General features: G+C 52.9%; 4 protein-coding genes across 4 annotated transcripts; 2 read left to right on the top strand and 2 right to left on the bottom strand.

Moving 5' to 3' along the window:
• Nucleotides 1-10: 10 nt before the first annotated feature.
• Nucleotides 11-1145, bottom strand: N7511_004044 (unc-50 family protein; the record flags this gene model as incomplete). Its single annotated transcript, XM_057126469.1, has 4 exons — nt 11-322; nt 376-713; nt 868-983; nt 1039-1145. 4 exons carry the CDS (start codon nt 1143-1145, stop codon nt 11-13), a joined length of 873 nt encoding a protein of 290 aa, XP_056985359.1.
• Nucleotides 1146-2262: 1117 nt separating this feature from the next.
• On the top strand, nt 2263-6426 carry N7511_004043 (Sec7 domain protein; the record flags this gene model as incomplete). Its single annotated transcript, XM_057126468.1, has 1 exon — nt 2263-6426. The coding sequence occupies one exon, from the start codon at nt 2263-2265 to the stop codon at nt 6424-6426; it is 4164 nt and encodes a 1387-aa protein (XP_056985358.1).
• Nucleotides 6427-6971: 545 nt separating this feature from the next.
• Nucleotides 6972-11668, top strand: N7511_004042 (putative anucleate primary sterigmata (ApsB); the record flags this gene model as incomplete). Its single annotated transcript, XM_057126467.1, has 2 exons — nt 6972-8957; nt 9008-11668. The coding sequence occupies 2 exons, from the start codon at nt 6972-6974 to the stop codon at nt 11666-11668; spliced, it is 4647 nt and encodes a 1548-aa protein (XP_056985357.1).
• A 288-nt stretch (nt 11669-11956) lies between these two features.
• Nucleotides 11957-13010, bottom strand: N7511_004041 (nicotinate-nucleotide diphosphorylase (carboxylating); the record flags this gene model as incomplete). The annotated part of the gene is made up of 3 exons (XM_057126466.1): nt 11957-12686; nt 12737-12792; nt 12855-13010. 3 exons carry the CDS (start codon nt 13008-13010, stop codon nt 11957-11959), a joined length of 942 nt encoding a protein of 313 aa, XP_056985356.1.
• Nucleotides 13011-13358: the final 348 nt, after the last annotated feature.

Here is a 13358-nt window from a genome sequence, read left to right as displayed (position 1 = left end):
AACTATCCATTCACACCCCCCAGAACAACCCCTCCACGCTGCGGCCTTGCATAACAATACCCCAACCGGCTATCAAGCTGACCAGCCACATGATGGCGAAGATGAGGATAGGCAGGAGGAGTAGCTCCGTGTTATGTAAGAAAGGAAGAGCATTGTATCCCAAGAAGGTGATGTAAGTGTAGTAAATCAGGGCAGAGAGGTAGAGGGAGTTTCCAAGGAAAGTAGCCAGGAAATTGCTCGGGCTGCGGGTGAGCAGGGGCAGAAGAAGGAACTGCACCACATATAGATGAAGGTAGAGGGGGAAGAAAGCCCGGTTGGACACCTAGAAGAAAAGGTCAGAGATCGTCTACCCGAGAGACTCGTTAGCGGTCTTACATCAAAACAATATCCAAATTCCAATTGGTCTTTCTCTCCCGGTTGCATGAAGAGACCTTGTGCCGCTCCCCGTCTCCGGCCACGGGAGCCCCGCAGGCCAGCTAGAGACGCCGCCGCACCATTGGGACCAAAGAGCTTGCCGATCACAAAGTATCCAATTGTGGAGATGAAGAGCGACGAGCCGATAAAGTGCACGAACACGAACAGGAACGTTAGACGCAGAATTGCGCCAAAGGAAGGGGTGTAGGCGAGTCCCCAGGCAAAGGCTGTGAGGAGAAGGAAGAACGATAGGAGGTAGGCGAATGACGGATCGGGGCGATGCCATGTGTTTTTGGTTTCTGATTGAGAGGTCAATGTTGTTCAGAGTGATAGAAAGCTCCGGGTCATATCCATGGCAGCCCGCGTGTGTTTTCTAAGCGTCGATACAAGTAGCACTCACGTTTCTATACCAAAGAACCGCATTGATTAGCATAGTTCCAACACATCATAAACGCAACATCCCACTTACATGGTAGTATATCGATTTGAAGACCTTCTTCGGCGCTATCAACAAGGAGGTCATCTCCCAAATGGCCATCTCAAAGTCCATCTGGGGGAACTTGAAGAGTCTGTTTCTCCTGCATATCAGCCACTGGTCTCGGGTTGGTCTCTCGTGTCCTTTACCTCTTGAAGAAGCGCGGCATTCGCACACTCGACCCGCGAGATGCAGGGGTAGAGCCGAAGTTGGCAGAACCAGCATGTTGGCGGGGCAAGGAGATGTGAGGGTTCATGATCGAAGACCTGTTCAATGAGCTCCCCGAAGGTCCAGCAGTTGAGCCCGGGGGACATGTCGGCCCTGTTATGTCATCGGATCACGTGTCTCCAGGTGAGCCGAATAACATCAGGCTGGGGTTGGGGGCATTCCGCGCTCACTTTTCCCACAGACTGGTCTTCCCTGACAATGGCCATGTGAGCCCTGGTGCTGGTATCAACCCGCTGAAAATTCCAGTTCACTTCTACAGGATTGCCTACTTTGGGCGCCCCCCGTGGTGATTCCACTCCCATACCTATCGGAACGGTATACTGTATGGAGTTACCGTACATCTCTTGAGAATCCACTCTGTACTCTGCAAGGGGCTTAATTAAATAGTCCAGGGCTTTTCGCTGGTCACTGGATTTATCTACTGGATTTCGTACCCGGACAGTAGCGTGGGTGCATCGACCGCGGTTGGTCGTGGATTCTTCCCTGATATATCACATCTTGAAGCCTCCGAACGCACCAGTTCCTTTGAAATCGCCGATATTGGATCCATTCCCCCCACTGCTCCACTACTGAGAAACACTTTTGGGACTGAAGGTTTGTGTAATTTGGCAGGCAGCTTCAGGGTGATAAGCAGAACTCCCAAGGCTCCATACATAATGAACCTGAAACCCCTGAATCTGCATAGTGTATAGCGTATGTGTTGGCAAGTCAATCCAATCTCACCCAGTAATTTTAATCTCCCCTCGACGGTGCCCAGTACTGTAGTTCGAATCAATTATTCCTTCCGATCGGACCTGCAAAGACTCGACTGGATTACTTCGGCAACTTTAATTCGGAGAGTCTCAGGAGTTCGTCCCGCCCCCGGTTTCTCTCAGGCATTTCCATTCTCCGGACCCTTGCCAGTGATCTGAATGTCGTGGGCGACAACGCACTTTTGTTTGGCCTGATTGTCTGGCTTTGGGCAGGTTAGGTACGTTGCAGTATGCGCTGGCACTCCCTTGAATCTTCTAATATTCCCCTGTCCCACGTTTTGAGGGAGATCGCATCTATGCTCTCCCCCCCCCCCCCTCGCGCAAATCAAATTTGACACCCCTGGGAAACAAGAAAAAGAGAGAGACAGAAGATTAACATTGCCTAGCGCGATAATGTCCCAGCAACGGGAAGCACAAGCTGCCAATTCCCCTCCTCGCACTCCTCCGTCACAAACCGCCAGATACAAGCCTTCAAAGCGCGGGTATCAAGCTCGACCTTCCATTCGCGATGCCTTCCCGGACGCCCCCGTCGAGAATACTGCAAGAGTCAGCGAATCCGGAGACGAACGAGATCCCCATGACCTGTCTTTATCTCCAAAACATGCTGCTCGAACCTCTATTGTCGACAACATGCTCCTCTCGTTGGACCAATTCGCCCCCAGCTCGTCCATTTTAGATGACTATCGCCTGTTTAACTCCGCCTTTGAATCCGACCAGCACAGTCATTACTCCCAGGAATCGAACTCGCATGGCAGATACCGGGGCCACACGTTCTCTTCATCAATGTCATCGGAACCAGACTATGGATATGAGGATGGCAGTGGCCGATATGCAACGATCACGGCCACCAAGGGCCGACGAAGCAACAGCAGTTCCAATCACCAGACAGCACCAAGGCGGATGGGAAGCTCTCGCGGCGGAGACGCAATGAGTTCGCGTGTTGGTGGAACTATGCCACGAACAAACAACGCTCGTCAAGGTAGCAAAGGGAGCTCTTCGTCCGCCGCAGACTACTCGTATACAATCCCCAGAGCACGAATGGATCAGGGCTTGGACCGACGCTCAAACAGTTTCGACTGCGGACCCAAACGAGCCTACGTTCCGTATGCGGAACCTAATGTTGGGCAGGATTCGATGCTGTACGACGACGACGACGCTGCGCCCACTCCAAGTGTCCCAGCTGGACCCCGAAAAGTGCCCGATTACAATCAGACACCAACTGCTTCTTCTTCGAGAACCCCAGTGGCATCACGACGCACGAGCCCGAAATCTGCAGCTCCTCAGGCGCGGAAGACTCGTCCTGATAATATCGGCACGGGGACCCTGAGAGTTCGGGATAATGAATTCCAAAATATGGGTGATACGGACCTTGAACCCCCGCCGGCCATCTCGGATTCGTTGGATCCTCCCGCTCCAAGTCCGACTATTTCGTATAACAAGCCAGCTTTTCCCCCAGCAGACCCCGTGCACACAACCACAACCATCACTTCAAACGGTGGCGGAATCAACGCAAAAGAACGCCCAGGCTTCTTCAGGCGTGTGTTTGGGTCTAAGAACCAGTCTCCTGGGCCTGCAGATTCGCCTATTTCCAGCTACAACGCCAACGATCTCTCTTACCTTCAGGACCCCGAGCCCAAGGACAACAATGGGGCAACTGCCAACCTGAGGACACGAAATCTCCAGGCTCCAAAGAGCTCTGCGGGTGCTTCTCCGGCATCTGTCCGCACAGGGTCACCTCAGGTGGTGAACAAAAAGTCCTCGTTCTTCCGTAGAAGAAAGAAGTCGGTGGCTGAACACGTCCCTCCGCCCATCATGATTCCCCAGCATCTTGCGTCAAACAATGCGGATACCATGAAACCACACCCAAGCCCTGTGAGCAGTTTGCGGCAGGTCATGAATCCATATCTCGACCACGTACCAGACCAAAAAGAAAACAAAGAAGTCTCTGACTGGGAGGCTCAAGTACGAGAGCCCGAATTTTTGCAGGCACAGAAAAAACGAGAGAGCGTATCGGCTCCCGGTGCTCCCAAAGCTAGGGCTTCTCTTCAGCCTTCTGCTCCCCCACGTGGCCAAGATCATTTAGCGCCCATAGATACTCGTGCTCAACCATCGGATGATGAAGTGTCTCCCGACCCGATTATTCTAGAAAAGCCCCAGAGCAACGGTGCCCCTGCGGCTTTGTCCCCGGTGGTGGAAGATTTCTCGCGCAGCGTCAATTCCACCAAAGAGGCCCCTCGCATCAATGTGACAAAACTGATACTTCCTGATGACAATCCTTGTGACTCCCCCGTGGAGTCTGTTTCAGAGACATCGCAGTACCAAACAGCTGCCAACACTCCACACATTGAGCAGGAAGAGCCCACGGTGGCACCTGGCACTGCAGACAGTGCAGACGGGCCAGGTGAGGCGGTTGAAGATGGTCCTACAGTGGCAGACCGAGAACAGGCCCAGAAACTCTTCGATAGCCAGGACGAAGTTGTGGGTGATGATCCAGCTGCCGCTTGGCTGGGTGATCCCGATCGAGCAACGATCCGAGAGGCATATATGCGACTTTTCAACTGGTCCAATCTTAACATTGTTGCAGCCCTTCGGTCTCTTTGTGAGCGTTTGGTCCTCAAGGGAGAAACTCAACAGGTGGATCGAGTGTTAGATGCATTTTCCGTTCGATGGTGCGATTGCAACCCGAGCCATGGCTTCAAGGCTACTGACGTTGTTCACACTATTTGCTACTCCATTCTCTTGCTCAATACCGACTTACACTTGGCGGACATCGATTCGAAGATGACCAAGTCTCAGTTTGTCCGCAACACCATGCCCACTATTCATCGAGTGGCAATGGATGCTGCCCCCGAGGGATTCGAAACTCTGCGCCCGATTCGCTCCAGAACCGAGAATCGACGCCCGGAATCTGTATCTGCCCCTACATCGGCACGCTCTGCAACTTTCCCAGGCGATGTCACTCGCAACTCTTTAGACAAAGACAGCGAGGCTAATGTTGACGCGGGACCATTGGTTAACACGCCATTCAATGGAACCGTGAGAGCATGGGAACAACAAGTGGAGATTGTTCTCAAGGAGTTTTATACTTCAATTCAGAAACAGAGGCTTCCTCTCTTCGGCGCTCAGCCAGAGAGGGAGGTCTCACGTATAGCATCCAACAACTTTCTGGGTCCATCTTCCAGCATGCTTCGCAGAAGTCCCAGCACAATTAGCAAGAGTGGTTCTGACATCTATCCCCGCGGCCGCTCTGCTGATTCGCGCCATGGAGCTGCACGGTGGTCATCCAAACCTCGCTCGCGTGCTGGTCGGTTGTATCCTCCTTCGATGATGGGCTCCAGTCGAACCAGCCTGGATGATCAATCTTCAGTTTGGAGTCCAACAGGTTCCAGCACCTGGAGCAAGTATTCTCTGGGGAAATTTACCTCAGCTTCAGTGGATTCCTTTGGTTCGGACTTCCCCCGCGGGGACTATCAGCAATCTATTGGGTTCGCCAATGCTCTGAGTCAAGCCATCATTCGCGAAGACACGGCTACTTCTGTATACAGCTACGAAGAGCCAGCCACCCCCTTGCTTGCGGACGAGACCTTGGCCCTTGCCGGTGCTCCCTGGGCTAAAGAGGGAAGTCTGAAGCACAAGCATCATTTGGATGCAGTGGACAAGAGAGCCAAAGACCGCAATTGGAATGACTGCTTTGCGGTCATCCAACAAGGTTGGATGCGTCTGTTCTCATTTACCAACACCACCAAGTCCATGCGGGCTAAAGCCAAACAACGCGGTGGTGTTGTGGTTGGCGGGGGTAACTGGACGGAAAATGCGGAGGAGCTTTGGAAGTTCATGCTGCGCCAGACCATCGCCAGTGCTTTGCCATCCCCGGGTTATTCCAAGTCTCGTCCTCATGTTTGGGCACTGAGTTTGCCCACGGGAGCAGTCCATCTTTTCCAAGCCGGAACCCCCGAAATTGTACGAGAATTCGTTTCCACTGCCAACTACTGGAGCGCGCGATTGTCCAAGCAGCCCCTAGTTGGCGGTGTCAGCAATATCGAATATGGATGGAGTGAGGCTGTGATCAACAGTGCCCTGATTGGAGGCGAAAGTCGATCCCCACCACCTTCGTCGGGCGCACGACCCAGTATTCAGAGCTCTATCCGAAGCTCCATTGATCAACAGGGCATTCGGCCCCGACTTCCTGCGGATCGGGTCAACATCAGTGACTGGAGCCCGCCGCAACAGAGCATGGTGGCCTCCAATTTCAGTGAAGAGGATCAGCTTAAGTCTCTGCAGGATTATGTGAAGAATGTCGAAGACGATCTGTCCCGGCACAATGAGCTACGCTCTGCTATGAACCTGGCATTTTCTCCACGCCACCCTAACGCCGCCAAAGCCATGGCCAACTGGGAACGCAAATCATCCTATCTATTACGAGAGATTGTCAAATTCCGCACTTATATCGATTCCCTGCGCAACGCCATCAACTCCAAGGAGAAGATCTACGCTTCTTCCAGTGATACTCCGACTCCAGCTGAGGAGGTGACTATGGAGCAAGCTGCCGTCGCATAATTGACTCCTCTCTCTTCCTCCAACTCTCTGAATGATCCTTCGACTTGTACATACCTTTTCGACTTTGGGAACCGTTCCCGACAAAGACTTTAAAAACGGCTTCCTGTCTTTGCCGTTTGACACCACCAATTTCTGTATACTTTTCTTCTGTGGCTATAGTGTTCCCTCGGTTATACTCGTTATACTTGGGGCGTGGATTACTGATTATTTTGTTTTAATGTTGGGACGGTTATGTGATGTTATGGATACCATGATTGCTTAGAATGCTATGAACACTCTCTTGCGCGTAACGACGACTATAGTAGGCTCTAACGTCAATGACCCAATATGCGTATAGACTACTCTGCGTGGTCGTGGCAGTGGTTCCTTCCAGATGAGATTCGACGATGCCAACCCTCATCAGTTGGATTGCTATCCATCCTTCATCTTATTTTCATCATTCCCATCACATCTTGTTCGAATCTTTTTCTGTTTCTGTTTCTGTTTCTGTTCCTGTTCCTGGCGTGGTTCCTGGTGTTCCTGGTGTTCCTGTGTGTTGATCCGTCATGGACGCTCATTCGTCGATCGAAGCGGGTAGCGAGTCGCAAGGTGTGGAGACCCAAACACGCCTAGACACCGTCACCGTTTCAACTCCGATCAATTCCCCGTCGTACTCGGCATTCCAGACGCCAGAACTGTACTTGGATGATCTCAGTTCCCAATACTTCATGGCAGAGGAAGCAGGGGGTTCCCCCCCTCCGGTAACAGCGCACGCGCCTACAGCTCCGGAAAGCGAGATCGAGGACCCTGAATTTACCATGTCCTCAGCGCAACTTGACCTGGAGGATCACAGCTTTACTCCTTCAATGATTGACCATGACCAGAGCAGTCTATTCCCGTTATCCAGCGAGAATGGAGATCACGAACGCGCCACAAACCAGACCCTAATTGAGGAGCACGAAATGCGCCGCAAGCTAATGGATATCGAGTCGAGTTTTCTCCCTGAGCCTTCCACAATTGATGTCGCCGCGAAAGGGGCTACAGCTGGAGCAGACGATACCTACTTGGTTGGGGTCCCGAAGGATTACGATCTGTCGCAGAACGATTCGTCACAGCTCTCGTTCAGTGAACCGACCGAAGCCCAACCCAACCAGGATCAGGAGAATGTCGAAAAAGACGATGCAAGGACGGACGAGTCAGCGCCCACGGCCACTGCAGAATATGGACAAGAACAGGAGGAGCAACAGGAACGGGAACAACAAGGCGATAGCATGTTTGATTCACGCGCCTCGTCGCCCTCAGCTGCGGCAGCCCTCCGCCGGAGCCAGTCTACACTGTCGGAAAATGCGCAAGACAGCAGCCAGTTCTCTCAAAACGAGCGCCCCTTTCGATCCGAATTCTCCATGACCGGAAATGAATCACAACTCACACCCTCCAAGCTTCGAAGCACCGACCGAAGCTTATCGCCTGGCGCGTCGCGACTGTTCAGTGACCAGGGGGGCAGTGCTGCCAGTAGTCGCAGGGCTAGTCGACCCAAATATCTGACTAGCCGCCAATCAGCCCATCGCCTTTCTCAGTCTTCGATCGCGAGCCACAACACCGAAACAACAAATAGCGATGCTACAGTGGGTGCGGACTATGCTCTTCAAACTGGCGGTGCAATTCCCGATAACTGGAGTAGCCTACACGCTCCGAGTCGGGCTCATATGATCAGGACTACTAGCCTTGGAAGCATGGCATCAGGCGTATCTGGATATAGCGAAGAAAACTCCGTTGACAAGCGCAACACGATGGGCACAGCAGATGGAGGCCTTCATACATTGGAAGAGGAGAGCTCGCCACAGTCTCGAACTGGCTCCCGGCAACAAGCCAACTACGATGATGCATCTGCACCGGTGACGCCAAAGGCGAAACCACAAGACAGCAATCCCCCCACCGATACAGTGATTGCTGAGCGCGTCAAGGGGATTCAAATTCCTACTACCTTTGCACAGCGGTTCCGGGAAGACTTCCAGCCGTCTCCTGAGAAGAGGCCCGGGGCTTCAACCCCGGCATTTGGCAAAAGTGGCCGAACATTGACCCTGAAGGAGCAGAGCAGCACCATTGACCGTCTCTCCAAGGATAATTTTGACTTGAAAATGCGAGTTCATTTCCTCAACGAAGCGCTGAATAGACGCTCCGAGGAAGGTATCAAAGAGATGATTGGGGAGAACGTTGAGCTCAAGTCTGACAAGGTGAAGCTTCAAAAAGACAACCAAAGCCTGAAGCGCAAGATCCGAGACTTGGAAAAGCAAGTCAAGGATCAGCAGTCAGACAAAGAATCCATGGTTAATCATGATCCCGAAGGGTCGGAGGATGGTGATCGTGATTTAGCACAGGATGGGGAGATTGTTTTCCTGCGTGAACGTGTTGAAATCTATGAACTCGAGATTGAGCGCATGAGATCAGAAAGCATTGCGAGAGAAAGCGAGAAGCGACGATTGGCCGAGATGGTCAAGTCACTCAGCGAGAATCGTGCCGGCGAGTCTGATGCCGGTGCGAGGGAGGAGCGAGTAAGTTATTCGCGAAATTTTCATGCTCTCCAGGCTAATCAGCTATGTAGGAAATGTGGAAGGATATGCTTGATGCGGAAACCTCTGCGCGTGAGCAGGCTGAAGATGAGAACCGGAGACTACGTGATGAGTCGATCCGCCTGCGGAGCGAGATGTATTCAACTGCCAAGTCTGGTCAGCACCAAAGCGAAGTTTCATACTTCTCTGACAGAGATGGTAACCGGGTTCCAGCTACCAGCAGCACCCTTATTGTGGAGCTGGGTCTCTTGAAACAGGAGAACGCGGAGCTGAGAAAGGAGGTCAGCGCGCAAACTTCGATGCTCACATCTCGCAACCGTGAGAAAGAACGTCTTTACCAGGAGATCGAAGAATTGAAGCTGGGTCAGCGTCGCGAGACTGGCCGATCAGTGGCCGGAGACAGTATCTTTGATCGCTCTGTCTCGCGCGCCCATATCCGGCCATCGTCTCAGGCTAGCGATGGAGGCATGTCTCGCAGCGACCTGGATCGTGATGAACTTGAAGCTCGGAACGGACATCTGCGAGACCAAGTGTCAACACTCAAACTCGATAATCAAGCCCTCCGCGCCCAAGTCGAGGAATACTCGGGTGAATTAGAGGCTCTTGACAAGGCTTATCAGGAAGATGTTGATCAAGCCGAGGAAGAGATTCAAGGCCTCACCCAGGAACGAGACCACGCCATGCAAATCGCAGATGAGCGAGATGCCGCTTTCCAGGATCTGCGGGCCGAGGCTCAAGATGAGTTAGATAACCTCGGAGACGAGCTTGATCAGAAGATTGTCGAGTGCCAGCGTATGAACGAGGACCTAAGAAACCAGGACGAAACCCTCAAGGTCTTGCAAGCGGAAATGCGTTCTGCCACCGAGGGCATCATCCGCCTCGAGGAAGATGCCCAGAGCAACTTGGCGGCATACAAGTCCGTGCAGCAAGAACTCGAAGAAACTAACCGGGAGATGGAGTCTATGGAGAAGAGTCTCTTCGAGGCCAACACCAAGGTCCAAAGACTGACCGTGCAAATCGAATCAAGCCAGAACGAGATTGCTTTCCTCCGCGAAGAGCAAGATGGCGACAAGATCCGCATTGGTGACCTTGAGTCAGAGCTTAAGAACTATCACATGAGCTTGGTGAGCGAGAAAGAGAAGACTAGAGAACTTGAACAACGACTGGCCGATGAAAGACACCAGCGAGAAGTTGTTGGTAGTAAGGAGAAACAAGATGTCCAACGCATCATGAACGAACTGAACCGCGAAGCCTCTGCAGCTAAGGAGGAAGTCCGACGACTGAAGAAGAGCTTGTCGGCTCAGGAGATTGAAACTTCAACCTGGCGCGAACGTTTGATGGACCTCGAGAACAACTTGAGAGAAACCCTAGGTGATCTCAGCGGCAGCCGATCTAGCTTGATCACCAATATCATGAAGCTGCAAAAGGAACTCGAGTCAACCGCACTTGAGCTGGAGAGTATCCGCTCGCAGCTTGATGAGAAGGAGTCGGTGCTTCGCAACCGTGACGCTCTGCTTGAAAGCCACGGGCTTGAGTCTCGCAAACTTTCAGAACTCCTGGACCGCGAACGTCAAGCACGTCGGGCAGACAAGCAGTCCTTTGAATCGTCGCTCAAATCTCACCAGCATGCTTCGCGTACCATTACACAGAACAACTCCCGCATCACCGATCTTGAGAATGCTCGTACTCAGGATCGTAAGCGATATGCGTCGCTGGAGCAGCAATTCAAGGACCAGCTTAGCGAGCGCAACACCATGCTCCTCGCCATCTGGACAAGGATATCCGGTCTTTGCGGTCCAGACTGGGCACACTCCAACAGTCTCATCAATGGTAATCTCCCCAGCCAAGAAGTAATTGGTAACATGCTCTTCTGGCCTGGATTTAGCCGCAATTTGTTGCTTGCGATGAAGACAGTCGAGGCCGTGATTACTGGATTCAAGGGCCGTATCAAGTCCATTGACCACGAGATGACCAAGCGCTACCACACTCTGGAGCAGTCGTACAATGGACGTATCCGCAAGCTTGAGCGCATTGAAGAAGCAGTCAAGAATATGCGAGCCAGTCGCGGGTCGGGCTCCTCGCCAGAGATGTCGAAGCTGCGCGGTGAGAACCGACTCTTGAAAGCCGAACTCAACCTGATTCAGACCAATTCACGCGGACATGCATCTGCAGCTGCGGCTGCAGTGATGTCAGGACCCCGGTCTCCCTCCTTAGCTTCAGCGCCAGATCCAGAACGCACTTTGGCGCGCCAAAGCTCTTCAGCCAGTGAAAGACCTCGCCCAGAGAGAACCCTCACTCGCAGTGCCACTGGTCTTCCACAGCCCTCTCACTCCTCATCCAGCAGCACATTGACCAACAATGCCGGAGCAATGGTTCATCGCACCCGCAGCTCGCAAAGCGGCTGGGAACCCAGGGATACCAGTGATGAGAAATGGGTTCATCGTCTACACGAATTGGAGAAGCGACTAAAATCCGAGCGTGAAGGTCGTCTCCTCGACCGCAGCGGTGCTCGCAAGCGGCTTGAGGAACGTGATGCCGAGAACCAGAAGCTTCGAGACCAGCTAAGCCGAGAACGCACACGGCGTGGACCTTCAGGGCCTGTTCCATCCAGTGGTAACCGCCGACCCCCAACCTCAGATGAAGCACATGGCTCCAGTGAGGGAGAAGGCATCACAATAGACATCGAGGTCTAACGCCTAGCGCTGCAGTCAACTCCTGTAATTATATACCCCCGCGCATCGGAGTTTCTTTCCCCTATTCCACATCCGCATTACACTTACCGCATATGCTTGCAATGATCATTGACGAGGATCACGAGAGGGAGGCGTTTTTGTTTTATCGCGGCCAATTATATTTTCGTTTCTTGTTATGTACTCTATGCAAGTACATGTCTTTTATCCAAGTGATAACTTAACTGCAAATCAAAGCATTGTATGATACACGCCACGTCTCTCTCCCCTCTCTCCCTCTCTCCCTCTCTCTTACCGCAACGACACCTTCAGCGAGAAATCCACAATCCCCGTCCCTTGGTGGATAGAACTCGTAGACAGGATATCCACATCAGGACACACATACGACGGCGCATTCTCCTCAGTCAACCCACCACTAACCTCAATCAAGAAAGCCTTCTTAGCAGCCCACTCCCTCTTCAACAACCCAGCAGCCTCCCGCACCCCCTCCGCACTGAAGTTATCCAACATGATCACATCCGCCCCAGCCCCAATAGCAGCATTCGCCTCCTCGACACTCCGACACTCAACCTCCACCTTGGTCGAAAATCCTCCAGTAGCCTTCGCCGCAGCCACAGCCCGCGGAATCGCCGCCGCAATCGACTCAATAGACGACGCATCCGCTACACCCCCATCAGCCGCAGACCGGTTGTTCGCACACGCCCAAACATGGTTGTCCTTGAGCATGGTCATCGAGCTGAGATCGTGTCGGTGCGGATCCGCCCCGCCTGCTAGCATGCCGTATTTCTCCACCAGTCGGAATCCAGGCGTCGTCTTGCGCGTTCCCGCCAGTGTACCCTGCCAGCCTTGCGCGCGCAGTGCCGATAGCATTGAGGCGCTTTTGCTGGCGATGCCGGAGCAGCGCGCGAGGATGTTTAGGGCTACGCGTTCGCCGAGGAGGATCTTGCGGATCGGTCCGCGGACTGTCGCGCAGTGCTGGATTGGGGTTATTGTTTCGCCTTCTTTGATGTGCCATTCGATTCTGCGGTTGTTAGTTGCTTGTTTTGTGCGGGGTGGGCGTGGTGGACGTACGTGCAGCCTAGTTGGGCGAAGACTTCGTCGAAGAATGGTACGCCTGCGATGATGCCCTGGTTGGTGGTTGGTCGTTAGTGGTTTTGATGGTTTTCGGTGTGAGGTTGTGATTGCTTACATTGCTCTTGCCCAGTAGGCGCGCTTCTCCTTCTGACTCTCCCACGACGAAACCACCATAGTCCAGACTCGGGCAGTCCTCTTCCAACCAGGATGTGATGAGGCCTTTGTAGTTGCCCGGCAGAAGATGCCGCAGATCGCCGTGAGCCAAAGCCATTGGATGTGAGCTGGTGATTCCGAACAGTAATGTAGATCAATTGGTCCAAGAGGTTTTGGATGTCAAATGCGTTTGGAATCCCCCGCGCGGGGTGCGTCGGCCCGGAGCTCCTAATCTCTCCGGTTCCGGGTCACGTGGAACTATACATATGCAGACGCGAGATCACTTCGCTTTCGTGACGACTATTTACTTTGCTCGGGGTGGATGGTGGAGCTGGGGAAAATGACTGTATAGTTCCGGTTCTGTTCATGGTCAGAGAGGTGATCATCTCTCCCGTTGATTACCACGACTCCATTCTTACAGCAGCCGATATGCCCCTTGGTCTTCACTAGAACTTCACTAGATCTC

Source organism: Penicillium nucicola (genome assembly GCF_028828085.1).
Source record: "Penicillium nucicola strain IBT 29836 chromosome Unknown utg000003l, whole genome shotgun sequence".
Taxonomy (NCBI): Eukaryota; Fungi; Ascomycota; class Eurotiomycetes; order Eurotiales; family Aspergillaceae; genus Penicillium; species Penicillium nucicola.
Note: the sequence above shows the minus strand (reverse complement) of the source record. Positions and strands in the feature narration are given on the sequence as shown.